Genomic DNA, 26,997 nt, shown 5'->3' with positions numbered 1-26,997 from the left:
AAGATGCTCCCTACCCTCAAGGGCCTACCATCTAAACAGACAAAGGGTGGGAGAAATGAATTATCCCTATTTTACAGATGGGGAACCGAGACATAGACCAGGTCTACACTAGAAACCTTTGCCAGTATAGCAATGTCACTTAGGGGTGCGACTTTTTATATCAGCAAAATCCCTAGTAAGGCTAAGAGTAGACAGCAGAGGGGAGTGCACGGGTAACAAATACAATGGCTGCTATCTTGGCCAACACATTGGGGGGGTGGAGGGGGGGATGAACTGGAGATTATCAGAGCTGGAAACTGCTGCAGCTCGAGCCAAAGAGCCCAGACTCTCCAGCTAGGGCTGTGACAGACTCCTATCCGTTGTGGATCAGGCATGGGGATTGGGGGTCCTGCAATACACACTCAGCAGTAGGCTATACAAGCATTCCTCTGGGATCTGTCCCCTCTGAAAAATATCAAGCACTATATAAGTGTTAATGGTACCTCACAGACTTTAATGTCTAAAGGGACCACTGTGACCATCTAGTCGGACCTCCTGTACATCACAGGCCATAGAACCTCTCCCACGCACTCCTGTAATAGACTCCTAACCTCTGGCTGAACTACTGAAGTCCTCAAATCATGATTTAAAGAACTCAGGTTATAGAGAATCCACCATTTACACTAGTTTAAACCTGCAAGTGAGCCAGGCCTCATGCTGCAAAGGAAGGCAAAACCCCTCCAGGGTCTCTGCCAATCTAACCTGGGGGAAATTCCTTCTCGACCCCAAATATGGTGATCAGTAAGACTCTGAGCATGTTGGCAAGACCCACCAGACAGACACCTGGGAAAGAATTCTCTGTAGTATCCCTCCCCATCTAGTGTCCCATCACCGGCTGTTGTGGATACTTGCTACTAGCAGTCGCTGCTGGGCCAAATGCCATCGTAGGCAACCTCATCATACCATCCCCTCCATAAATTTAACAAGCTCAGTCTTGAAGCCACCTAGGTGTTTTGCCCCCACTGCTCCTCTTGGAAGGCTGTTCCAGAATGTCACTCATCTCATGGTTACAATGGTTAATTTCAAGCCTAAACTTGTTGATGGTCATTTGATCTTGTGTCAACCTAGGCGCTTGACTTAAATAACTCCTCTCCCTCTCTCTAAATATAACAGAGGGATAAATAGGAGAGCGCAGCCATGTCTCCCCTCAGCCCTTGTTTGGTTAAGCTAAACCAGCTAAGTTCCTTAAGTCTCCTCTTGTAAGGTAGGTTCTCCAGTCCTCAGATCATCCAAGCATCCCTTCTCTACACCTGTTCCAGTTTGAATTCATCTTTCTAAAACATGAAACACCAGAATTGCACACAGTATTCCAGATGAGGTCTCACCAGTGCCTTGTGTAGAGGTACTAATATTTCCCTCTCTCTGCTGGAAATACCTCACCTGATGCATACTAGGATTACATTAGCCTTTTTCAGACACATCACTTTGGCGGCTCATAGTCAATGTGATCAACCAGACCCCAGGTCTTTCTCCTCCACGGTCACTTCCAACTAATACTTCCCCATCTTATAGCAAACATTCTTGTTAGTCAGTCCCTAAGTGCATGACCTTTCACTTTGCACTATTAAATTTCACTCCATTTCTATTACTCCAGTTTTCAAGATTGTCCAGATCTTCTTGTATGACATTCTGATTCTCTTCCATACTGGCAACTCCCAACTTTGTGTCATCTGCAAATATTATTAGCACACTCCCACTTTTTGTGCCAACGTCATTAATGAAAATGTTAAATAAAATTGGTCCCAAGATCAATCCCTGAGGAACTCCAATAGCAGGTCTCTATCCATATCCAGATTGGACCCTCAGGGTCTGTAGCACACTCCAAGCACTATCCCAGTAGAGCCTCTGTTAGCTTTCTTCCCCAAAGTGATTTTGACCCGAACAGATTCCATTTTATCCATTCCATCACTTCTGATTTCTTTGCAGTCTCTCTCATCAATATACAATGCTATTCTATCACATTTACTTCCATCTTTCCTGAACAGCACAGGTTATACCCTTCAATACCCATACTCCAGTCAGGACTCCACCATGTTTCTGTTACCCCTATAATGTCTGGTTTCACTTCCTGCACCAGTAGTTCTACTTCCTCCATTTTGTTACCCAGGCTGTTGCATTGGTGTACAGACATCTTTGCTGCTTCTGCTTGGCTTCACACAGATTCCTTGCCCAATAGGCACGGTCATTCAATTGCCAGTGTTGCCTACCTGACTATTAGCATCATTGGTATTGGGAATTTCCTCTTGAAGTTCATTCTCCTACCCTCTGTTGTTCCTTTCTCCACTGCTGTATCCTCCCTTACTTGATTTTCCTCCCACTCCATATTAGAATCAGGCATGGAGATTACATGAGCATCTCCCAACAGTCTCCCCCAAATTCCTAGTTTAGAACTCTTTTAATCAGCTGTGCCAACCTCCATCCCAAACTGGAGTCCATCCCATGAGAACAGTCTTCTGTCTGTGAATGCCTTCCCATGGTCAAACATCCCAAAGCCCTCCTATAGCACCACTGCCTGAGCCATCTGTTGATCATTATAATCTCGTCTCGCCTTCGCTCTCCTCCTCTAGGGAGGAGTAAAATTCCCCTGAAGATCACCTGAGCCTCCATTTCTTTAAGCATCTTTCCCAGTCTAGCATAGTCTCCCTTGATGCATTCCAGCAACAATCTGACAGCATCATTTGTTCCTACGTGAAGAACAATCAGTAGATTGTTTCCCACTCCCACTAGAATCCTCTTCAGCCTCGGGTCCACATCCCAGATCTTAACTCCCAGCAAAGAGCACATCCTTCTGTTCTCTGGATCAGCTCTGGTGACAGGCCTGTCCATTCTTCTTAGTAGGGAGTAGACCTGCCTCTTCCTGGTGTTGGTGCAATTCTCCAGCCTTCCTCCTATTCTTTCTAGCAGCAAGTTCTCTTGTCTGCAGCAATAGAGAATGTTATAAATGTCCATCTAGTATTCGATAAATAGAGAACCTTCCATCTAAACGTAAGCCAGCAGTGCACAATTAATCTCATTTACCCAGTCACACTGGAGGAGCAGTATTACATTTCAGCTTAAAAAACCCAGTCATGCAGACTGCTGCATACTGTGCTGAAACTGGTTACCATCAAAGCACACTTCTTTAGTGTCATTGCTTATGACTCACGAGCCACATTCTGCTCTCATTCACCTTCATTCAACCCCATAAGAGGGGTCAATGAGGTTACAATGATGTAACTGTGGGAAGAATGTAGCTCGGAATGTCACAAGGACCACCGGTATGCGATCAGGTAATGAGAGACCCTATTGTGATACAGGGTTTCTGAAGCCTCTTTGAAAATTTGTTCATTGATGGTCTAAGCAACTTGGGAATTGCTGTACAGGAAAAAACTAAGGTACTACAGGTTTCAGAGTAGCAGCCATGTTAGTCTGTATTCGCAAAAAGAAAAGGAGTACTAGTGGCACCTTAGAGACTAACCAACATCTGGACCCATGGAAAAGAAGCCCTTGAGGAATTCCACCATGATTTCAACAATTTCCATGCCAACATCAACCTCAGCCTGGACGAGTCTACACAAGAGATCCACTTCCTGGACACTACGGTGCTAATAAGCGATGGTGACATAAACACCACCCTACACCAGAAACCTATTGACCGCTATTCCTACCTACATGCCTCCAGCTTTCACCCAGACCACACCACACAATCCATCGTCTACAGCCAAGCTCTACGATACAACTGCATTTGCTCCAACCCCTCAGACAGAGACAAACACCTACAAGATCTCTATCAAGCATTCTTACAACTACAATACCCACCTGCTGAAGTGAAGAAACAGATTGACAGAGCCAGAAGAGTACCCAGAAGTCACCTGCTACAGGACAGGCCCAACAAAGATAATAACAGAACGCCACTAGCCATCACCTTCAGCCCCCAACTAAAACCTCTCCAACGCATCATCAAGGATCTACAACCTATCCTGAAGGACGACCCACCACTCTCACAGATCTTGGGAGACAGGCCAGTCCTTGCCTACAGACAGCCCCGCAACCTGAAGCGAATACTCACCAGCAACCACACACCACACAAAAGAACCACTAATCCAGGAACCTATCCTTGCAACAAAGCCCGTTGCCAACTGTGTCCACATATCTATTCAGGGGACACCATCATAGGGCCTAATCACATCAGCCACACTATCAGAGGCTCATTCACCTGAGCATCTACCAATGTGATATATGCCATCATGTGCCAGCAATGTCCCTCTGCCATGTACATTGGTCAAACTGGACAGTCTCTACATAAAAGAATAAGTGGACACAAATCAGATGTCAAGAATTATAACATTCATAAACCAGTTGGAGAACACTTCAATCTCTCTGGTCACTCGATTAGAGACCTAAAAGTGACAATTCTTCCACAAAAAGATTTCAAAAACAGACTCCAACGAGAGATTGCTGAATTGGAATTAATTTGCAAACTGGATACAATTAACTTAGTTTTACCTTGTGTAATGACACATCCACTCCCAGTCTCTATTCAAGAATATTTTCCCCATGTTTATTTCCCCCCCGCCTCACCGCTCCTCGGATGTTCCTCTTAACTGCTGGAAATGGCCCACCTTGATTATCACTACAAAAGGTTTTCTCCCCCGCCCCGCTCTCCTGCTGGTAATCGCTCATCTTAAGTGATCACTCTCCTTACAGTGTGTATGATAACACCCATTTTTTCATGTTCTGTGTGTGTATAAATCTCCTCACTGTATTTTCCACTGAATGCATCCGATGAAGTGAGCTGTAGCTCACGAAAGCTTATGCTCAAATAAATTGGTTAGTCTCTAAGGTGCCACGAGTACTCCCTTTCTTTCTAAGGTACTACAGGCTCTTGAATGCATATTCACTATAACCCAGGAATATGACCAATCCGGAGAACATTTAAGGCCTCATCTCCAGGGAGGTGTTGAAGGTTAAAAGTCGTTTCTTCAGTCAGAAAGCTTCTTTCCGCTTAAAGTGGATTTTTATCTTAAGTAAATAATGGTAGTGTAGCACATAAGATATTCCGATCACCTAACTGTGTGGAAGAGCAAGGCAACAATCCAAACACTTATGCCCACGAATAGTGTCATTGACTTCAAGGGAATTAGTGCATAAAGTTATGCAAACACTTAAGCATTTGCTTGATGAGGATCTTAATATGGTAGAGCCCCAATTTTATGAACACCATTCTGACAAGCAACCAACTGCACATACCATTTTTCCACTACAGGAAAAACAAAATAAAATAATAAATAAAATTGGCTCCCCACCTTTTCTGGGTTGAGCCTTTTGTGCTCTGCCTCCCGAGAGGCGCAGCATAAAACTTGGCCCTTTGTCCTTAAAGGACGCATTTCCTGAACACAGAAGCCCGACTCTTCCTTGCACACCCACTGACTGCACTGCACAGCTTACAAAACTAGTCACAACCCCCCCCCCATTTCTCTTTCCTCACCCTCACATTAAGAAAACCCTTACACAGCAAACATAGGGCAGGGTAAAAAGAACAAAGGTGCCTCCTTCTAGACAGTAAAAGATCCTTTTTCTAAGGTTGTAGGATTAGATATTCATCCCTCCCATTGGCACTGTTGGAGCTGGAGATGCCCCCATTTTCGAAGGTGCAGTTTTGCCTCCCATAAATTAAACCTCCTGCCCTCCCCCCATCACTGAATTGCCAGGAAAGAGCCAGGAATACAATAGGTGGCACAAATCTGTGGGAGCAATTTACTGTGGGCACAAAATCATGCTCACAAATACAGACACTTGATTTGAAAACGTTCAGGGGGAAAAATAATAAAATCTCTACTGTACTGATCTCAGCAGGGAGACAACATCAATACAAATGTAGCAGACACTTCTGCGCAAACAAACCAGGAAGTGAACACCAGGGCACATAAACTTGGACCCAGGTACAGGAAGTAAAAACTCTTTAATAATCCACTGTGGCCCAAAGGACCCATTCAGCACCTTGTTACTGCAGGTTTAGGTGATTGTAGCTCCACTCGTCAAGTCTAAATCCTCCAGCACCAGGGGCTTAGCTGGCAACAACTTTGCTATGTATATTATTAGGTCACATTCATTACGCTATCTGATTCAATACAGGGTTGTGAAATAATCCACACATTGCAGCATATCATTGCACAGCTACGTCTACTCGCTAAAGATGCCTCTTTCTGCTCAATTTACTGTTGAATATTTCAAAACAACAATTACATACATAAGGCTCAATTCTGCCTTCAGCTGCTGAGGTACTAGTCCCATTAGAAGGTCATTCGCTCTAACTTACATGGATGCTACTTCAGTTATTGTTCTCTAGTTTATTAATAGTAGTATTAATTAGTAACTATTAATTATGGGGGATGGCCTAGTGGCCCTAGACGGAGACTCAAGAGATCAGGTTCTATTCTCAGCTCTGCCACTGGCCTGCTGGGTGACCTTGGGCAAGTCACGTCACCAACCTGTGCCTCAGTTTCCCCATCTGTAAAATGGGGATTAGTGATACTTGACTTCCTTTGTAAAGCACTTTGAAATGTACAGATAAAGAGAGAGCTTCATTTCTCTAAATAAAAATACCTATTCACTACTTCAGTACACCCACCCCCACCTCAAAAATCTGTAAAATGACCTAGAGACAGTCAGATTACCAAATCTCTATATGAAAAAGCAGTAGTTATACCACAGGGCAACCCTATTTGGAATCCCTCTGCACAGAGTGAAAGTTTCAAGGAACTGAAATGACAGATAACCCAGCGTTCATCTCTCCAACTCAGTTAAACATTAACAACACAAAGTGAATGCCTGCCCACGTGAATGCTACGTGGAGGTACACAAAGCTAGCATACAGAGAGGACCAGACCATGAGGATTGGAGGCATATCTAGAAACTAGGGCTGTCAAGCAAGTAAAAAAATTAATTGTGATTAATCACACTGTTAAACAATAACAGAATACGATTTATTTAAATATCGTGGATGTTTTCTACATTTTCAAATATATCAATTTCAATTACAACACAGAATACAAAACGTACAGTGCTTACTTTATATTTATTTTTTATTACAAATATTTGCATTGTAAACAAATAAATAGTATTTTTCGCTTCTCCCATTACAAGTACTGTAGTGCAATCTCTATCATGAAAGGGGGAGGGATAGCTCGGTGGATGATCTCCTGAGGTCCCTTCCAACTCTGATATTCTATGATTCTAAAGTTAAACTTTCAAATGTAGAATTATGTACAAAGAAACCTGCATTAAAAAGGTAAAACTTTAGAGCCTACAAGTCCACTCAGTTCTACTTCTTGTTCAGCCAATCGCTCAGACAAACAAGTTTGTTTACATTTTCAGGAGATAATGCTGCCTGCTTCTTGTTTACAATGTCACCTGAAAGTGAGAACAGGCTTTCTCATGGCACTGTCGTAGCCGGTGTCACAAGATATTTACATGCCAGATGCGCTAAAGAGTCATATGTCCCTTTATGCTTCAACCACCATTTCAGAGGACATGGTTCCATGCTGATAAGGGGTTCTGCTCGATAACTATTCAAAACAGTGTGGACCCACTCATGTTCATTTTCATCAACCAAGTCAGATGCCACCAAGAGAAGGCTGATTTTCTTTTTGGGTGGTTCAGGTTCTGTAGTTTCTGCATCGGAGTGTTGCTCTTTAAAGACTTCAGAAAGCATGCTCCACACCTCGTCCCTCTTAGATTTTGGAAGGCACTTCAGATTCTTAAACCTTGGGTCGAGTGATGTATCTCTCCTTAGAAATCTCACATTGGTACCTTCTTTGTGTTTTGTCAAATCTGCAGCAAAATGTTCTCAAAATGAACAACATGTGCTGGGGTCATCATCTGTGGCTGCTATAACAAAAAATATATGGCAGAATGCGGATAAAATAGAGAAGAGGCATACAATTCTCCCCCAAGGAGTTCAGTCACAAATTTAATTAACACATTTTTTTTTTAAACGAGCATCATCAGCATGGAAGCATGTCCTCGGGAATGGTGGCCGAAGCATGAAGGGGCATATGAATGTTTAGCATATCTGGCATGAAAATACCTTGCAATGCTGGACACAAAGTGCCATGCGAATGCTTGTTCTCACTTTCAGGTGATATTGTAAATAAGAAGCAGGCAGCATTATCTCCCGTAAATGGAAACAAACTTGTTTGTCTTAGTGGTTGGCTGAACAGGAAATAGGACTGAGTGGACTTGTAGGCTCTAAAGTTTTACACTGTTTTGTTTTCGAGTGCAGTTATATAACAAAAAAAATCTACATTTGTAAATTTCACTTTCACAATAAAGAAATCGCACTTCAGTACTTGTATGAGGTGAATTGAAAAATGCTACTTCATTTGTAATCAAAAATAATATAACTTGAGCACTATACACTTGGTATTCTGTGTTGTAATTGAAGTCAATTATATTTGAAAAGGTAGAAAGAAAAATATTTAATAAATTTCTACTGGGATTCTATTGTTTAACAGAGCGATTAAAACTGCAATTAATCGTGATTATTTTTTTTTGAGTTAACTGCATCAGTCAACTGTGATTAATCAACAGCCCTGCTAGAAACATAGGAAAAGACTTCAAATGGCACTCAGGACTACTCTATAAAAGCTAAGGGACCCTATAGGATTTACACCCTTACTCAAGTAACCTGCTGGATCAGGGCCTAATGGACAAGTCTGCAATAGTCTTTATCTTTTGTAGGTTCAAGTTAGACCCTTCAGGCTTCTGTGGGAGCTCTGAGTGGGGGATGAAGGTAGGATCAGGCGCTTAAGGAAAGAATGTGACACTGGAGTAAACCTGAAAGAAGAAAATGTTTACATAGAAATATAGCTGGCTGGTTATTTTCCTGCCTCTCTCTGATACCATTGAAGGTTTCTGTGCTCTCATAAAGGGTTCTTTCTCCCTCACAGACCTCCTTCCCCTAATGCTCAATGCTACAGCAAAGCCACAGTCCTGGGTCTGTGAGTTCATAGTCTGTTGCCAGGGCAATGGCTGTGATGTCCCAGATACAGCATTATTGGGCTGATCTTGCATTGCTTGGGTACCCCGGACTCCTAGTTGAAGTCAGGGGAGTCTGGCGTGAACGAGACATGGGGGATGACTCAGGAGTGCAGGATCTGGGAGGGGGGGGAAGTGCTTGTCTAAACACAAATAAATATCGTAATTTGCAAACAGGGCAAGAAAACTTATGGGACATGTGGAACAATACCACAACCCCCCTGCACTTTTATAGCTCCAGCCACAGGAGGATCAATAAGCCCTTTTCAAAAAACAGGTATGGCCTTGATTTTAAAAATGGAGAAAATGAAGCTCAGAAAAATGAAGGGATAGATTCATGCCTGCACTGCTGTGGGCTCTGATACAGGGACAAGGGCAGGTATTTTGTGCCTGCTTTATTAATTGCCATAGGTTTCAACCCTCAGATTCCATCCTGCTTCTACAGACCCTAAAGAGCTTTGTAAGGGGACGAAATCAACCAGCTGCTGCTCTCAGTCCCACCCCTACCTACTCACCATCTGCCAGCCCACCATGGAAAACCCCCTGCACCCAAAACTGGCATGGAGCTGACAGAGTCAACTCAGAGGGTCTCTCCTGTACCAAGGACATCCCCTAGCAGTAGCAGAGGGAGAGACTTCTACCTGACCACACCCATTCTGTGCCACCTTCCTGTAAGTGGCAAGGGGCTATTTGGGTAATATGATTAATAACTGTTCCGCTCCCTTTTTCTGCGCCTCAGCTCATCTCTCTGCTGAAGCACAAGGCCAGAGTTCGGCCTTTTCAGGAAGGCAGACCTACACAGAGTTCAACCTCTGAGCTATGATGTGCAAAACCCTGACTGGAGGGGGTGGACAGTTCCCAGTCAGCTTCAAAGAGATACAGTTTCTTAGTAAACAAAATTAAGTACCTACATACTATTTACAGTGGGGTTTGTTTCAGAGGAACAGCCGTGTTAGTCTGTATTCGCAAAAAGAAAAGGAGTACTTGTGGCACCTTAGAGACTAACCAATTTATTTGAGCATGAGCTTTCGTGAGCTACAGCTCACTTCATCAGATGTATACCGTGGAAACTGCAGCAGACTTTATATACACACAGAGAATATGAAACAATACCTCCTCCCACCCCACTGTCCTGCTGGTAATAGCTTATCTAAAGTGATCAACAGGTGGGCCATTTCCAGCACAAATCCAGGTTTTCTCACCCTCCACCCCCCCACACAAATTCACTCTCCTGCTGGTGCTAGCCCATCCAAAGTGACAACTCTTTACATAATCAAGTCGGGCTATTTCCTGCATAGATCCAGGTTTTCTCACATCTCCCCCACCCCCATACACACACAAACTCACTCTCCTGCTGGTAATAGCTCATCTAAACTGACCACTCTCCAAGTTTAAATCCAAGTTAAACCAGAACATCTGGGGGGGGGGGGGGGGGTAGGAAAAAACAAGAGGAAACAGGCTACCTTGCATAATGACTTAGCCACTCCCAGTCTCTATTTAAGCCTAAATTAATAGTATCCAATTTGCAAATGAATTCCAATTCAGCAGTTTCTCGCTGGAGTCTGGATTTGAAGTTTTTTTGTTTTAAGATAGCGACCTTCATGTCTGTGATTGCGTGACCAGAGAGATTGAAGTGTTCTCTGACTGGTTTATGAATGTTATAATTCTTGACATCTGATTTGTGTCCATTTATTCTTTTACGTAGAGACTGTCCAGTTTGACCAATGTACATGGCAGAGGGGCATGGCTGGCACATGATGGCATATATCACATTGGTGGATGTGCAGGTGAACGAGCCTCTGATAGTGTGGCTGATGTTATTAGGCCCTGTGATGGTGTCCCCTGAATAGATATGTGGGCACAATTGGCAACGGGCTTTGTTGCAAGGATAAGTTCCTGGGTTAGTGGTTCTGTTGTGTGGTATGTGGTTGTTGGTGAGTATTTGCTTCAGGTTGCGGGGCTGTCTGTAGGCAAGGACTGGCCTGTCTCCCAAGACTTGTGAGAGTGTTGGGTCATCCTTTAGGATAGGTTGTAGATCCTTAATAATGCGTTGGAGGGGTTTTAGTTGGGGGCTGAAGGTGACCGCTAGTGGCGTTCTGTTATTTTCTTTGTTAGGCCTGTCCTGTAGTAGGTATTTGGAAACTTATGAATAACTGTTAACCAAAAGCTATGAAGCAGTAAGTTGGTTGGTGTTCTTTCTATGGACTTCCCCATTTGATGCTATTACGTGCACTTCAGTGCAAGGTTCCAACAGAGAACACACACTTCTATACTTTAGGATGCACAAACAGACCCACTCCTCTCTGATCTTCTCACACAGATGAGGTCTCAGTCCTACCACATGCCTTCAAAAAGGGGTGTGTGTGTGTCCTCCATTCTCCTGAAACCAAGGAGAATGGCAGCCCTTCAGTACCCTGCAAACACCTCAGAATCTCCACAGTCTGATCTCCTGACCAGCAGCAGTTACAGGCCCTGAGCCAACAGCCAACTCTCTCCGTGGATTCCAGTGGGCATTAGGAAACGGCTGCCGGTAGACAAGTCGGAAAAGGTATGGAGACGCAGCCCTTGCAGCAGACACCTTTTGGTTTTATGCTGAGGGAAAATGGCACCCTGGACAAACTTCTATTTTGGTGCCCCTGGCCTTCATAGGTACGGTACTCCCCCCATTGCTTCTGACCCCCACAGGCTGTCGTCCCCCCCCCCGCAGTGCTTAATTTGTATTGAAAGAGTTGCCAGGGTTCAGCCCCAGCAAGCCCCCCCACAAATTAAGCACTGGCTGGGCAGCAGAAGAGTGACAGCTGCTGGCTGGACTCCTAGCTCTGAAGGCAGCTCTGCCACCAGCAGCACCAGAGAAGTAAGGGTGGCAATACACCATATACCATGCCACCCTTACTTGCTTCACCCCTAACCCCGTACCCCTTCTGCACCCACCTGCAGAAACTGACCAGGATGCATGGAGCAGCTGGTACTGCTGCTCATTCCCCTCCTTGCACACAGCTCCTCCGTGCCCCCCTAGAGGACGAGGATGGCTCCCCCACCTGGGCCGTGTAAGGGAAAGGCAGGAGAGCAGCAGCTCCGGAGGTTCGCCTCACAGCACAGCTCAGGTGGGGACAGTGACCTGGATGCATGAAGCACTTTGCGAGACTCCTTGCTTCCCCCCACCTCACAACCCCTTACGGGGGTGCGGAAGAACGCTGTGTGTCACCCCTCTTGCCCTACCTCTGTTGGAAGGAACCAGGAAGAAATCTGGGCACCCCACCCGTGTTGCCTCTACAAGTTTTCAGCGTTACCCTGCCAGCTCTGCGCTGCTTAACCCTCCCCCCACCGACCACAGCAGCCTGGGTGGTCACCAGAATGGCCCACACCTAAGACCAGCCCTGCTGAACACCTATATCTGTAGCCTCCCCCTCTCAGACTGCTCAGCTGTGAGGTGGTGAATGTGTGGAACCTGCTATAGTGCTTATCCTCCACAGAAACCCATCCTCACCACTTCAGAAACAGCTATGAAGCATGTCCAGTAACTATCACTCCCACTCCTTGTGATGTCACTGGGACCATTTAACTCGGTTACCCTGTCCTGCACATGTGCAGTGACACAGAGCTGTCAAAAATCCATGGAGCAAGCGAACAGGAGCAGCTAATGGGGGGAGTTTAGAGAGGGAGTTCTCCAGGTGAAGGAGGAGCGATTACGTGATCCTTGGGGTAAATTTGTTGTCTGTAAGCATGTATGTGTTTGTGAAAAGAAAAGGAGGACTTGTGGCACCTTAGAGACTAACAAATTTATTAGAGCATAAGTTTTCGTGAGCTACAGCTCACTTCATCGGATGCATACAGTGGAAAATACAGTGGGGAGATTTTATATACACAGAGTACATGAAACAATGGGTGTTACCATACAGACTGTAACAAGAGTGATCAGGAAAGGTGAACTATTACCAGCAGGAGGGAGGGGACGGGGGGGGGGGGGGACCTTTTGTAGTGATAATCAAGGTGGGCCATTTCCAGCACTTTACAACAGTAGGAGGAGAAACAAACAAGGGGAAATAGTTTTACTTTGTGTAATTACTTTGTGTGTTTGTGGTATGCCTGCTGCTTGACTGACATATAACCATGTGGTCTGTCTGTTTGGGGAACCATGTGCTGAGCCTAGCGGCCTGCTAGGCAAGGCTGAGAGCTTCTTAAGGAGGCTTTGATCCCTAAGCCCTTTAGCACCCATCAATCCTTAACCAGGGGGGCAGGGCTACTCAGGAAGACCAGGGCTTTAAAAAGCCAGCTCCTAAGTGACCAGAAGAGCTAGCGAACAGGAGCAGCTAACAGAGGAGTTTTGTGAGGGGGCTAGATACACTTAACATTCCTTAAACTTAAGACAAAAAACACCCCCTGATAAAAACAAAACATCAACAAAGGAACAAGCTGCAGGAGTAATAAGAGAATGCAGGCAGAAGTCCAGCAACAGAGTGGGGGTTATCCAGTTTATTGCACTCAATGCAGTATGTATAAATTACCCGGCTCTCCAAGACCGTGTACGGGCTTTGGAGACCAGACTGGCTGAACTGGAGGAATTACAGGAGACAGAGGTACATAGATGAGACTTTCCAGGACAAAGTAGAAAGTTCCCACTCCCCGTCTGACAGCCGCTGTGCTGTTGAGGAGGATGAAAGTCTCAGGGAAGAAGAGCATCCAACTGGAGCAGAGGGAAACGATCCCATAGTTGGGACCCTCCTTCCAGATAGTGTCATGGTATCCTCTGGCACTGAGGATGCCTCTCCGGGGGAGGGAACTCCAGGTATTAGGAAGAGACAGGTAATAGTTATGGAGGATTTGATCATTAGAAACCCCAGATAGCTGGGTAGGAGATGACCAGGAGAACCACATGGTGACTTGCCTGCCTAGTGTGAAGGTTGCAGATCTCAAGACATCTAGATAGACATATGCGTAGGGCTGGGGAGGAGCTGGTGGTCGTGGTACATGTAGGTACCAGTGACATGGGGAAGGATAGGAGAGAGGTCCTGGAGGCCAATTTAGGCTGCCAGGTAAGAGATTGAAGTCCAGGACCTCCATGGTAGCATTCTCTGAAATGCTTCCGGTTCCACGCACAGGGCCAGACAGACAGGCAGAATTGCAGGGTCTCATTGTGTGGATGAGACAATGGTGTAGGGAGGAGGAGTTTAGATTTATTAGGAACTGGGGAAACTTTTGGGAAAGGGGGAGCCTATTCAGGAAGGACGGGCGCCACTTAAACCAAAATGGAACCAGACTGCTGGCACTCTGTTTACCAGAAGCTGGGATGGGTGACAGGGGATGGATCACTTGATGATCACCTGTTCTATTCATTCCCTCTGAAGCACCTGGCATTTGCCACTGTTGGAAGACAGGATACTGGGCTACATGGACCTATGGTCTGACCCATCTGACGCAGTTTTTATGTTCATGTGCCCTTCCCACTGCTTCTCTCCAGCTCTTTGGCTTTGAAAATAAAAACAAACAAAATAAAATGCTGCAGTAAAAGTCTGTGGGTTACGCTACCTGGTGCGGAGGGGTCATAGGGCAATGACGAATCAGGACCTGAGTGACCTGTCCAGAGTAAGAACTGGAAATAAACATTTCTGGCCTGAGTTGAACAAGTGCATTTCTAGTGCCAGTCCCCCGAGTCCTGCTTTAACTGCTAGGCCACATTGTCTTTGAAATGCCGCTGAAAGGTTAATAACTAATGATACATCATATTTTTATTCCGCCATCTATGCAACTATCCATTCTTCACAAATATCGTTAGCATGGCGCTAAATGAGGCACAAACATTAAGTAACATACCCAAGGTCACACAATACAAACATGGCAAAGCCAAAAGAGAAACCAGATCTTCCGACTTCACGCCCTCTGCTCTATTTACAGGGCCATGCTGCTTCTTTGAAGCACCTCCCCAAGGAAAATGGGGTTATGGTGAAATCTGAGTTACTGATCACATTGTGAATACCTCATTTGTCCTTGTAAGGGATCTGGGGTGGTTGTTTCTTTTAAATTGAGAAGAAATCCAAGTCACGATTTTGGAGATGTGGCTGTGTTAAACAGCACCACTGGGGTCTGATCACAATGCTCATACCCTGGGTAATAAGCAGTGTTTTTTACAGTTATTGATTAAAACCCCGCCTGCTGTAGACCAAAAAGACTTGGAAAAAAAAAAAAAAAACAATCCTCCCCACCAAAAAACCAAACCCACCATTGTAGATTAAACACGAATCTTCCCTTCACCTCTCTGCAGTTTCAGTGCATCCTCACGTAAGCTCCTTTAGTCTAGCGACTCTCAGAGGGAAGTAAATGGGTCAGTGAAAGTAACATCTCAGCGAGGCAGTAATATATACTGTACATCCTGTACCCATCTAGCCCAAACAACTGGGCCACTTAGACCAGAGTTATGCTCACATTGTGTTCTTGTCCACTGCAGCCTGGCAGTTCTAGCTGCCTGTGTGCGCACCTATGTTACAATAAAGTTCAGACGCGCGAGAGTTGTGCACAGACCCAGGCAGAGAGATCAAAGCAGTCATAGGCACAGAACACCCAGTGGAGTGCTGAAGGGCACTGTGAAATGTAACCCAGCCACATTCGCACACTGAAGAGGGATCTAATCCCAGGGTTAGCCCACACCTTTCCTGCCCCAAAATTCCAGTAAAAGGGGAAGCAGTCAAATAGCTGGCCAATTAAGACTTGGATTGAAGGCGCTAACTCACTGCATAAAAAATATCAGAAAATAAGAACTACAGTCGGTCAACATTTTTTGTCTACTTTTTTTTTTTTAAATATAGCGAAGAATGAACATTTTCATTTTTGTTTGAATTTTTTGCTTTCTCCCCCCCACCCCACATGAAGGAGGCGGTGGGAAGAGAGAAAGGAGAAAAATGAAATATTTTTCAAATTTCAACTAGCCCTGATGATTTTCTATCACTCCCAATTCTGTCCTGGGCTGGATTAGATAGACAGTGAAGATTTACAAATGAAAGGCCAGTCATAATCTCCTAGGACCTCTACTCCCCCACATTAGTTAGATCATTTTGTCATTGGGTGAGCTAGCCCTTTAAGAGGTGGAGCTCAGCCTCACCTGAGCCAAGTATAACCCACCTCCCTAGGTGAAGGGAATGATTCCAGAGGTCACATGATGGGAGCATATGACTCAGAACCAGTCCACTCGGGAAATATTAAGGACAGCCAAAGGTCAATTAGAAAAATGTGACTCGCAGAAGATAGAACCTGGTTTAGGTGCTTGATCTGCATTGAACTGTTTTGATTTGGGAAGCCGTTGAGTGGTTGACTGCCCAGACAGACAGATACACACATTGGTGCCACAAGAATATTGAGTGTTCTAGCTCTGTCTCAGCTCCCTGCAATGATTTTAGATTGCAAGCTCCTCAGTGGAGATGCTGTGATTTTTCTCTAAATGGACGGTAGAGATTTCCAAGGAGACTAAGGGAGTTAGATTAATGCCCCCGAAGGTGAGTGGGAGCCAGGTGCCCAACTCCTTTAAGCATTTTTAAAATGTCATCCATACAGCACCAAGCACATGGTCAGTACGCAATGTATCAGAGTAACAAAATCCTGGCTGCCTTGAACTTCACTGTGCCACAAGTCCAGGCCACTTGGAACTTCATGGCTACAACATATATAAAACTGGAATCATCCTCCACCTCCAAAATTATAGACTCCTACTATCTGAGCAAAGGCAGATCATCATTAGCAATATAGGGCTTAGGGCACACAACTGAGCAGATTCCATCCAGTAGAGGGCAGTGAGGCACATATTCACTAGCCAATTCATGTTTTTTTCTTTTTCTTTTTTTTTAGTACTACAATAGGGCTGAGAGGCCCCATCTGACATCAGGACTCCATTGTGCTAGGTGTCATACAGGTATACAGCAAGAAAGTTCCCTGCCCCAAGAGCTTGCATTATAAACTGTGGCACAGAAAGCTGAAGTGACTTGTCCACGATACCACAAAGACACCAAAAGTGGTGTTTCACTTGGGACTCTTTTCTTGACTGGAAGGCAAGAGAACAAACAAATTTAATGTTGAGCAAAGCTATTTCTGCAGATTTTCCTGCTCTGGGCTGTTTTGTCAGGTACAAGACACAATAACCTATTAGAGAGAGGCTCAATTGCTCCAGTGGGATGCACTCCTTACCCATGTTTGCATTTACATCAGGCCTCCACTCCAGCGGTCATGGACACTCACACCTCGTCCTCCACTCACAAGTGTCCACCCTGCAACAATAATACAAACAGAATTTACAGGTGAACTCCAACACAGCTATCGGTGCAGATTATTTGATCTGATTGCTCTTTATCAAACAGGTTTCCATTTTTGCCGGCAATTTATTTTGATAGCAATCGGACAAGCAGTCTAGACTCCTCTGCCCTCCCCAGAGGTATAGTCTCAACTTTGTACACAAACTTTAGCTACTCACCTTGTGTCTCCATTTCCTCACCTGTAAAATGGACATGATACCTACCCACTTTGTAACATACTTCTCATCCACAGGCCTCAAAGCAACCCTCTTCCACCGAGTGCAGACTACCTATCTATTGTACTCGCTGTAGCATAAGAGCACCTCACCATACTGAATGTAGCTCACAACATCCCTGTGAGCCACTTCCCGCAGCTCCCATTGGCCGGGAATGGCAAATCGCAGCCACTGGGAGCTGAGGGGCTCCATGCCTGCGAATGCTCCAGGTAAACAAAATGTCCTGATCTGCCAGCGGCTTACCCTGACGGGCTGAGAGCCAAAGTTGGCCAATCCCTGAAATATAGGGTCTGCTTATGAAAGGGTCATACAGTTTTTACCATTTACACTTATCCATCTTGGGGGAGTTCGGCTTATAAACAAACCGGCTTATGATCAAGTATGTATGGGTACTTCCTTTTTGCTTCTGTTTTCAAATTCCATGTCACACTTTCAGAAATGAAGTTGTGTGCCTAGTTTGTGCACACAAGTACCACAATTGCATGTAAAGCATTGTCATCTGTCTGAATGGTCAGCTAGACACACAACTGGACACCTGCCCATGCAAATACGCAATTTGTACAACACCTGCGCATGCAAGTAACTCATTCAGATGTATGCCTGAAAATGTGATCCTGTGACCTTTCCCTTTGAGAAATTACATGTATGTTTTATATAGTCTTTCCTCGAATACAAACCATCAAGCTCCCACAGTTTAGTTTTCACAAGCAACCTTACAATAACAAGCCAGCATCCATGTGCAATGGAGTAAACAGCAATGCAAACATATATGGGTTTCATGTTTTCTACTTTAACATTTTTTTAACTATGAAAATGGATGCCCTTAGAATTGGATTGCAAATTCTGCTTTTTTTTTTGGCCAGATTCCCAGCAATACATTCTAGCTGTCCCAGTTGAGGAGCACCCAATCCCTGTCTTTTAGCACAATATTACTATTTTACAGTGGCCTTTTACACATCTCTCCTATTCCAATGTATTTCCCCAGACCTCTCACCAGAGTCCCTTCTTAGAGCTTTCAAGTGCTGGTAGGTTACACAATGTCAGCTTTCAGAGGGGTAGCCGTATTAGTCTGTAACAGCACAAAACAAACAAACGAGGAGTACTTGTGGCATCTTAGAGACTAACGTTGATTTGGGCATAAGCTTTTGTGGGCTAAAACCCACTTCATCGGATGCATGCAATGGAAAATACAGTAGGAAGATATATATACACAGAGAACATGAAAAAATGGGTGTTGCCATATCAACTGTAACGAGACCAATTAATTAAGGTGGGCTATTATCAGCAGGAGCAAAACAAAACTTTTGTAGTGATAATCAGGATGGCCCATTTCAAACAGTTGACAAGAAGGTGTTCGTTCCAGTTGGTATGGCAACAGCCTTTTTTTCATGTTCTCCGTGTATATATCTTCCTACTGTATTTTCCACTGCATGCATCCGATGAAGTGGGTTTTAGCCCATGAAAGCTTATGCCCAAATAAATTTTAGTCTCTAAGGTGCCACAAGTACTCTTTTTTTTTTTTTACAAAGTCAGCTAGCATTTGGAATAGACCCCAGGTCTCCTGACTCCCACTGCACCGTTCCGACGACCAGTGAATGCTGCCTGCACTGTAAATCTCTTGCAGCACACTTCACAAACTACTGGCCTGTAACCCAGCCTTGGAGAAAGGCCTCCTGCCAAGCAGTAAAAGCAACAGCAGCGTGAACTCTTCCCTCCTTCAGCTCAGGGAAGGGTCAGCTTTTCAGCAACACTGTGGTCGTAAACCACCATCCTTCGGCCCCTGGTGCAATATGTGAGGGTCTGATTCAGCTCAGTGTAAACCAAAAGTAACTTCACAATGGTGAGCCCTGGCTTAGATGCAACAACTCTGGATTTGCACTGTAGTGGACATCAGAATCGTGACCATTTTGCACACCCAGGGCTTGACTTCACAAGGGGCTGGATGTCTCCTGCAAGGGGACGAGCACCACCAATTTCCATGGAGGCCAATAGTAGAAAGTGCAGGATCAGGCCCCGAGTGAACATCAAACTAGTGCGTGTTGCAATAGTGTGTCACTTGCATCTCTCTCTTACCAACACTTTCCCACTCACCCTTTGTCTTGTTTATTTAGATCATCAGCTCTTCAGGGCTGGGACCATCTCTTCTTCCGGGGTGGGCATGCACCAAGTACACCAAGGCCTCAAACTCAGTTGGAGATTCTAGGCACTACTTGCAATACAAATAATTATTTACTGCACCACTGCATGCCGGCCACAGATCTCCATGAGGAGCTTCACCCTCTTTTTCCATGTTGAACTTGTAATTAACATGTAATTAACCCACATACAAATCACTGGTCCCCCCCGAAATGTGGCCAAGTTAGAAAACCACCCTAACTAACTTTGCTAAAATTTGGACTTTCCTTGTTTTTCAAGCAGCAGGGAGCAACACGTTGGGCCTGGAGAGCTTAACAAGCAAAAGGAGTCAAGCAGAAAAAAATCTCTCCTTTTAAAGAGTCAACAGCATTAACTTTCCGAAAGTTTCCGGGCAGCCTGCCAAGATGCTGGAGTTTTGTATACTACGGAACTGTTAAAAATATTATTGTAAATGTTATTTTCATAAGCTTTGGGGGCCAGGGCTGGGGCAGTGTTCAAAACAGCAGCGATGAATGGAGAAATGGTGCTAACTTTAACATCCAACAACATGAACGTATATTTATACAACCTGCAGGAGTGGCTTGAGAGAAAGTCAAACAATGAAAAGTATAACAATTCTGCAGGTTTCACAACTCCAAGGCCCAAAGGGACCAGTGCGCTCATCTAATCTGACCTCCTGTGTAACACAGGCCAGAGAACTTCCCTGAAAGTTTCCTAGAGCAGATCTTTTAGAAAAGCATCCAATCTTAATTTTAAAATTGCCTGGGATTGTGAATCCACCACAACCCTTGTAAATTGTTCTAGTGGTTAATTACCCTCCCTGTTAATAATGTATATCTTCTTTCCAGCCTAATACCTATAACAATCTAGTTTTGTTCTACAAACTACAGTGCACACAGCCTCATGGAAATAAAGCCACCTCTGGGGTGGAGGGCAGCAGCCTGGAGCACAGCAGGTTCTGCTACACTCAGGGAAGGGAGTACATTTTGGCAAAGCTCACTGGTGCAAATTCCTACTCTCATGGAACATGCTGCTCATGTTTTCCAAAGCAGCTTCCAGATGGGTGAGCCCAAAATGATGCACCTGTATTTTTGAGCATGGAGTTATGGGCTTTTGGGGGTTGTAGGTCTATGTTTTCTTCAGCACTGAACGTCTGCATGCAAACTGAGCCCAGTCTTGCAAGCCTGACTCATATGAGCAAACCCACTGACCTCTGTGGGATTACTCACACAAGTAAGAATTATTTGCATGACACAGGGTTACAAGATAAAGCATTTCAGTTGGGCTCACAGATCAGGTTGCATGTGTATAGCTTAGCCCTGGTCTACACTAGGACTTTAGGTCGAATTTAGCAGCGTTAAATCGATGTAAACCTGCACCCGTCCACACGATGTGCACCCGTCCACATGATGAAGCCCTTTTTTTCGACTTAAAGGGCTCTTAAAATCGATTTCCTCACTCCACCCCTGACAAGTGGAGTAGCGCTTAAATCGGCCTTGCCGGGTCGAATTTGGGGTGCTGTGGACACAATTCGACGGTTTTGGCCTCCGGGAGCTATCCCAGAGTGCTCTATTGTGATCGCTCTGGACAGCGCTCTCAACTCAGATTCACTGGCCAGGTAGACAGGAAAAGAACTGCGAACTTTTGAATCTCATTTCCGGAGTCTGCAGGAACTGTGGGATAGCTACCCACAGTGCAACACTCTGGAAGTCGACGCTTGCCTCGGTACTGTGGAAGCACTCCGCCGAGTTAACGCACTTAATGCACTTAGAGCATTTTCTGTGGGGACACACACCCGAATATATAAAACAGATTTCTAAAACAACGACTTCTATAAAATCAACCTAATTTCGTAGTGTAGACATACCCTTAGCAGCCTGCTTGCACCAGGGCAGCCTGCTTGCTTGTATTTAACCATTCAAGCTCTTAGCTACCTGGAAGTACACATGACAAAAATTTCAAATGTGCTACTTCAGATGGACTGATGCTTTGTTTTTAAAATGACATGTTTCAAATGACACACACATTGCAACTGCATGGGACTCCATCTACCTCCTCCAGAGAATGACGCAACTCTACCAGAAATCAAAGCTATGGCTTCAGTGACTCAGATAGAGAAACCCAGTACATAAACGACCCTGCTGACTACTTCACACTGTGGGCATAAAGTGAGAGCTTTAACAGGCAACAGTAGACAAAGGACATTATATCACTGTCAAGTCATGGCCTTTTCCAAACCATTGAACTTCCCCCCTCTGCGTGCATATTTATAAGAGAAGTAGTAGAAACTGTTCCAATAAATTATGTTCAGCCTGAATTTCCTCTTACGCTAGTGTAACTCCATTAACTTTGGTTGAATAGTTAGTAATAATAACTTTAGTAACTTAAGAGTAATAACTAACTCACATTGGTGTATGAGACAGCTCTTGTGGTTCCACAGAGATCAGTAATTTCTGGAAATCAGAGCCATAGATAACAAAAGGCAGACCCGGTCTCTAGATTCAACAGGAATGAAAAATTCCAAGGACCTCTCAGGTCAAGGCTAATGAAAAACAAAAAGGAACAAATAAACTAAGGCAAGTGATGTTTCAGGCCACAGGTCTGACACATGCTGGGCTTTTCGCTTGCATTATACCTTTCATAATGTACAATTTAGTTCTCAGAGTTCTTTCATTTGTTACACGGAAATGGTTACCCTGAATGGCCAACCAAACTGAACTAATTTACAAACGCTAATTATACACTTAAGTGGGACTCATAAAAAGGCTGCTTCTAAGAAGCAGCTCAGTTACGCACACTTTAAATGCTAAAGCGACTATGTATACATGAACCAGATCCTCAGCAGGTGTAACCTGGCACAGCTCCTTTGACATCAATCGAGTTCAATCCATTTACACCAGCTGAGGATCTGGAAGATTTGTAATTGGCTCAGAAAGAGAACTTCTCTTCTCAGGAAGAAAGCCTAATGCCGATGAAGAATGCTGCTTTGTTGTTGTTTTTTTTTTGCTTTCACATAGGGCCAGATTGTGCCCTCAGATGAATATTTGTGTAGATGTCACAGAAGGGGTACAGTGCAGATGTGAGCTACACCAGGGGAAATTGAGAATATCCCCACTGACTGGAATGGAGGCACTCCCAACTAAGGCTCACTGAAAAAAAAAAAAAAAAAAAAAGATAGTCTGCAAAAAAAATAATAAATAAAATGGTCATCTCCCTCTCCCCATAAAAACAAACAAAACCAAAAACACTTTTTAGGGTTTTTTTTTTTTAAATCAAAAAAGGTTTATTCATTTCAATTTGAAATTTTATTTTGGAGGGAGGGGCAGGTGTCTTTCAGGAATTCCCCCCCCCTTCTAACCCTTGTTCTCCACACGAAAAGGGGAGATGGGCACTTAAAAAAAAAAAAATACATACAGCAACCCACACACTAAAATTCCCATTCTGAATTAAATTTGTTCAAGATACAAAAAAGTGTCCCCACAAAGCTTTTTGTATCCTTCCAAAAGTCTTTTTTGATCAGACACTGACAATGACATTTCAGTGAGAGCACCTCCCAACTTTCACTTCTCATGGGGGCCAGAAATGGTCCCAGAGAGAGAGTTAGAGCCTGCATCTCTACTTTAGGGCACCAATTCTATGCTGATGTAATTCCATTGCCTCCAAAACAGCACCAAACTGATGTAACAGAATGCAGAATCAGGCCTGTGAGCTGAGCTTATCAAAGGGATTTTGATGCCCAACTCCCAATGAAATTAATGGGAAGTAGGCATCCATATCCCCTACCCAGATTTGACCATCTCAGCCTGGTCTCTAAGAACGCTACGATCCAAGCAATATGGGGCTTTATAAGCCTCATTTAGTACCCGCTGAAATCAGTGGAAAGACTCCCATCGATCTGAATGGGATCAGGCTCAGTAGCTCCATGAACACCCAGTACATGGGTGTAACGTGGCTGTGGAGCAATGGTCTCTACTATGAATGTGGACAGCTGCAGTTTGCACTTGCTGAAATTCCAGAAGGGTCTTATTATTTCTTCAATCGCTCCTAGCAGTCCCACATTCGCGGATCAGGGCTCCATTGTACTAGATGCTCTACAAACACTATCTCTGTTACCAGCAGGAGAGTGAGTTTGTGTGTGTATGGGGGTGGGGGGGATGTGAGAAAACCTGGATCTATGCAGGAAATAGCCCGACTTGACTATGTAAAGAGTTGTCACTTTGGATGGGCTAGTACCAGCAGGAGAGTGAATTTGTGTGGGGGGGTGGAGGGTGAGAAAACCTGGATTTGTGCTGGAAATGGCCCACCTGCTGATCACTTTAGATAAGCTATTACCAGCAGGACAGTGGGGTGGGAGGAGGTATTGTTTCATATTCTCTGTGTGTATATAAAGTCTGCTGCAGTTTCCATGGTAAACATCTGATGAAGTGAGCTGTAGCTCACGAAAGCTCATGCTCAAATAAATTGGTTAGTCTCTAAGGTGCCACAAGTACTCCTTTTCTTTTTGCGAATACAGACTAACACGGCTGTTTCTCTGAAACCTGAAGAGCTTATAACTTAGGTCAGTGGGTCTCAGCCATTTCCATACAGCGACCTTATGTTACAACAGAAGGGTTTTGAGACTCATCGTCTAAAAAGTTCAAGACCTGCCCCGCCCCACCCTGCCCCATCTAGCCATAAGGAAAAGAGGGGTGATGGTGACTCCCTGAAACCTAAAAAAAAAAAAAAAGGAGTACTTGTGACACCTTAGAGACTAACAAATTTATTTGAGCATAAGCTTTCGTGAGCTACAGCTCACTTCATCGGATGCATTCAGTGGAAAATACAGTGGGGAGATTTTGTATACACAGAGAACATGAAACAATGGGTGTTACCATACACACTGTAACGAGAGTGATCAGGTAAGGTGAGCTATTACCATCAGGAGAGGAAAAAAAAAACCTTTTGTAGTGATAATCAAGGTGGGCTATTTCCAGCAGTTGACAAGAACGTGTGAGGCTGGGGGTGGAGAGTTGGCAGTCACAATAGCTCAGGAAAGCTTATGCTCAAATAAATTTGTCAGTCTCTAAGGCATCACAAGTCCTCCTTTCCTTTTTGCGAATACAGACTAACAGGCTGCTACTCTGAAACAATCCTCATTTAAGACAATAGGCTCTTAGCAATTGAAAGAAAGAACATGGCCTCAGCGGTAGTTGCTCTCAGTTAGCAAACAACTTTCAGTATCTGATGTTATCTCAGAAGATCAGTGCGTTTGTTAACTGACCCACTTTCTCTTCCCTTCTTCAATATCTTGCTGACAGGACTTGGAGGAAAAGCTCAAATACTGCAAACGATTTCTCACGCCAGCCATCTTCCTTTTTTAACACAGTCATCCTTCATTAACACCCTCTTCCCCCTAAATCAATAGTCCCTCTTGGTGGCATCCCATTTTGTATCTTACAACAGCATCCGTTTTAGTGAGCTACAGTTTCAATTCTCTAGTCTGTTCAGATTGGGTTGATCACCATGTTCCTTTCCAATTGACTGGAAAGGTCAGACAGGTCAGACTGTTGGCGGCTGCATCTTGCTCAGCACACTTGAAAAAGACACTGGCATGAGTCAGATGGGGTTTTTGTTGTTTTGTTTTTAATTCTTTCTTGCAAAAGAAGGAAAAACACTTCATGGCACACATGCTGATCAACAGTTAATTACCAAAGAACAGGAGCGATTCTTCTCATGTTTGCAATATCAACTGTAGCGGAGTTAAGCCAGATTTACATGAAAGTAAATGAGAGAAAAATCATTTGTTAAATGCCGATGGCAAAAATGTGGTGTATTTTGCTCGTAGGACTCTGCTCTTGCATGCTGCATCTTTAAATCTCTAAGTATTAGGATTGCCAACTTTCTAACTACACAAGACCGAACACTCTTGCCCCACCCCTTCCCCAAGGCCCCACCCCCTGCTCACTCCATCCCCCCTCCCTCTGGCACTCGCTCTCCTCCACCCTCACTCGCTCACTCATGGGAGGGGGTATGGGCTCTGGGCTGGGGGAGGGAGGGCGATGCAGTGCAGAAGGGGGCTCCAGGCTGGGGCCAAGGGGTCCATGTGGGAGGGGATTCCAAGCTGGGGCATGGGAGGAGGTTCGGGATGCAGGCACCTGGCAGCGCTAACCTCGGGCAGCTCCTCTGAAGTGGCAACATGTCCCTCGGGCTGCGGTTCCCAGCCAAGGGGAGCTGCGGAGCCGGAGCTTGGGGAAGAGGCAGCGCACAGAGCCTACGTGGCGGCCCCTGTGCCTAGGGACATGTTGCCGTTTCCGGTGAGCCCAAGGGAGCCCAGTAGGGAGCCTGCCGGCCCCTCACCAACCAGACTTTTAACAGCCCAGTCAACGGTGCTGACCAGAGCTACCAGGGTCTCTTTTTGACCAGATGTTAAACCGGACACCTGGCAATGTTACTAAGTATTCTGCTGTCTGCTGAGATGGACAGCTAGGCTGCATGCTCATCCCATCACAGATTACTATAGAAGACACACAGATTCTGCTCTTTCATCAAGACTAATTTTTGTTCTCCTCTTGACCTAAAATAGGTCCTCTTGACCATCCAGTCTCAGAGTATCCGTTTGCTTTTGGCATATGAAGAAACATAACAAAAATATGCCATATATGATTAAACACCAAGCCTGGGTGGAACCGTGGGACACGCGAGCACGACCCAGCAGACACATACAGTACATTAACTCAGCATGGTCTACAAGTTATGAAAAGAAAAGAACACACTTTGACTCAGTACCACACATACCTCAATGGTCCGTCAGAATGGAAGGTTACAGGCTAAGGAGGCAACACATGTCACAGATGTGGCTATACCAAGCACCCAACCACTGCAGACACTATTTGGAACTATCAGTGCTCCATGGTAGCTTTACCTAATGAGATGTTTTGAAACTCTAGGGAGGGCAGGTAACCTAGTCTAGCAATCGTCACACTGTCCATTGCCATCCATCCCAAGATGCTTTGCTTTACAAATATGAATGAAAGAAGCCTCCCAACATGCCTATGGGGAATGTGCTCTCCATTTTACAGATGGGTAAACAAGCAGAGAGAGGCCGAGAAGTGAGTAAGCATTTTGGGATGCCTCCATTTTTGAGTACCCAATTGGAGAATCCCTAGGGACTGCTTGTCAGAGGCTCTCAGCACCACAACTCCCACACTAACCTCAGCAAGAGTTGTGGGCGTTGGAATTTTTCGCATGCTCTGCTTGAGGCTCCTCTGGTCAAAATACCAGGCACCCAAAATCGGGAGCTGCTTTTAAAAGCGACG

At 44.8% G+C, this 26,997-nt stretch overlaps 1 protein-coding gene across 4 annotated transcripts in view; it reads right to left on the bottom strand.

The window, feature by feature from the left end:
* LOC125631186 (mitogen-activated protein kinase kinase kinase 3) overlaps positions 1–26,997 on the bottom strand; it is a 124,093-nt gene that overhangs the window by 80,278 nt on the left and 16,818 nt on the right. For all 4 annotated transcript variants that reach the window (XM_048837479.2, XM_048837480.2, XM_048837482.2 and 1 more), the window contains exon 2: positions 17,227–17,306. In XM_048837479.2, coding sequence (XP_048693436.1) covers positions 17,227–17,230 — 4 coding nt within the window. In that variant the 5' untranslated portion in view covers positions 17,231–17,306. The remainder of the gene's footprint in view (positions 1–17,226; positions 17,307–26,997) is intronic.

The sequence above is a fragment of the Caretta caretta genome, chromosome 2 (assembly GCF_965140235.1).
Source record: "Caretta caretta isolate rCarCar2 chromosome 2, rCarCar1.hap1, whole genome shotgun sequence".
Taxonomy (NCBI): domain Eukaryota; kingdom Metazoa; phylum Chordata; order Testudines; family Cheloniidae; genus Caretta; species Caretta caretta.
The sequence above is the reverse complement of the archived record's forward strand: the minus strand, read 5'-3'. Positions and strand labels throughout refer to the sequence as shown.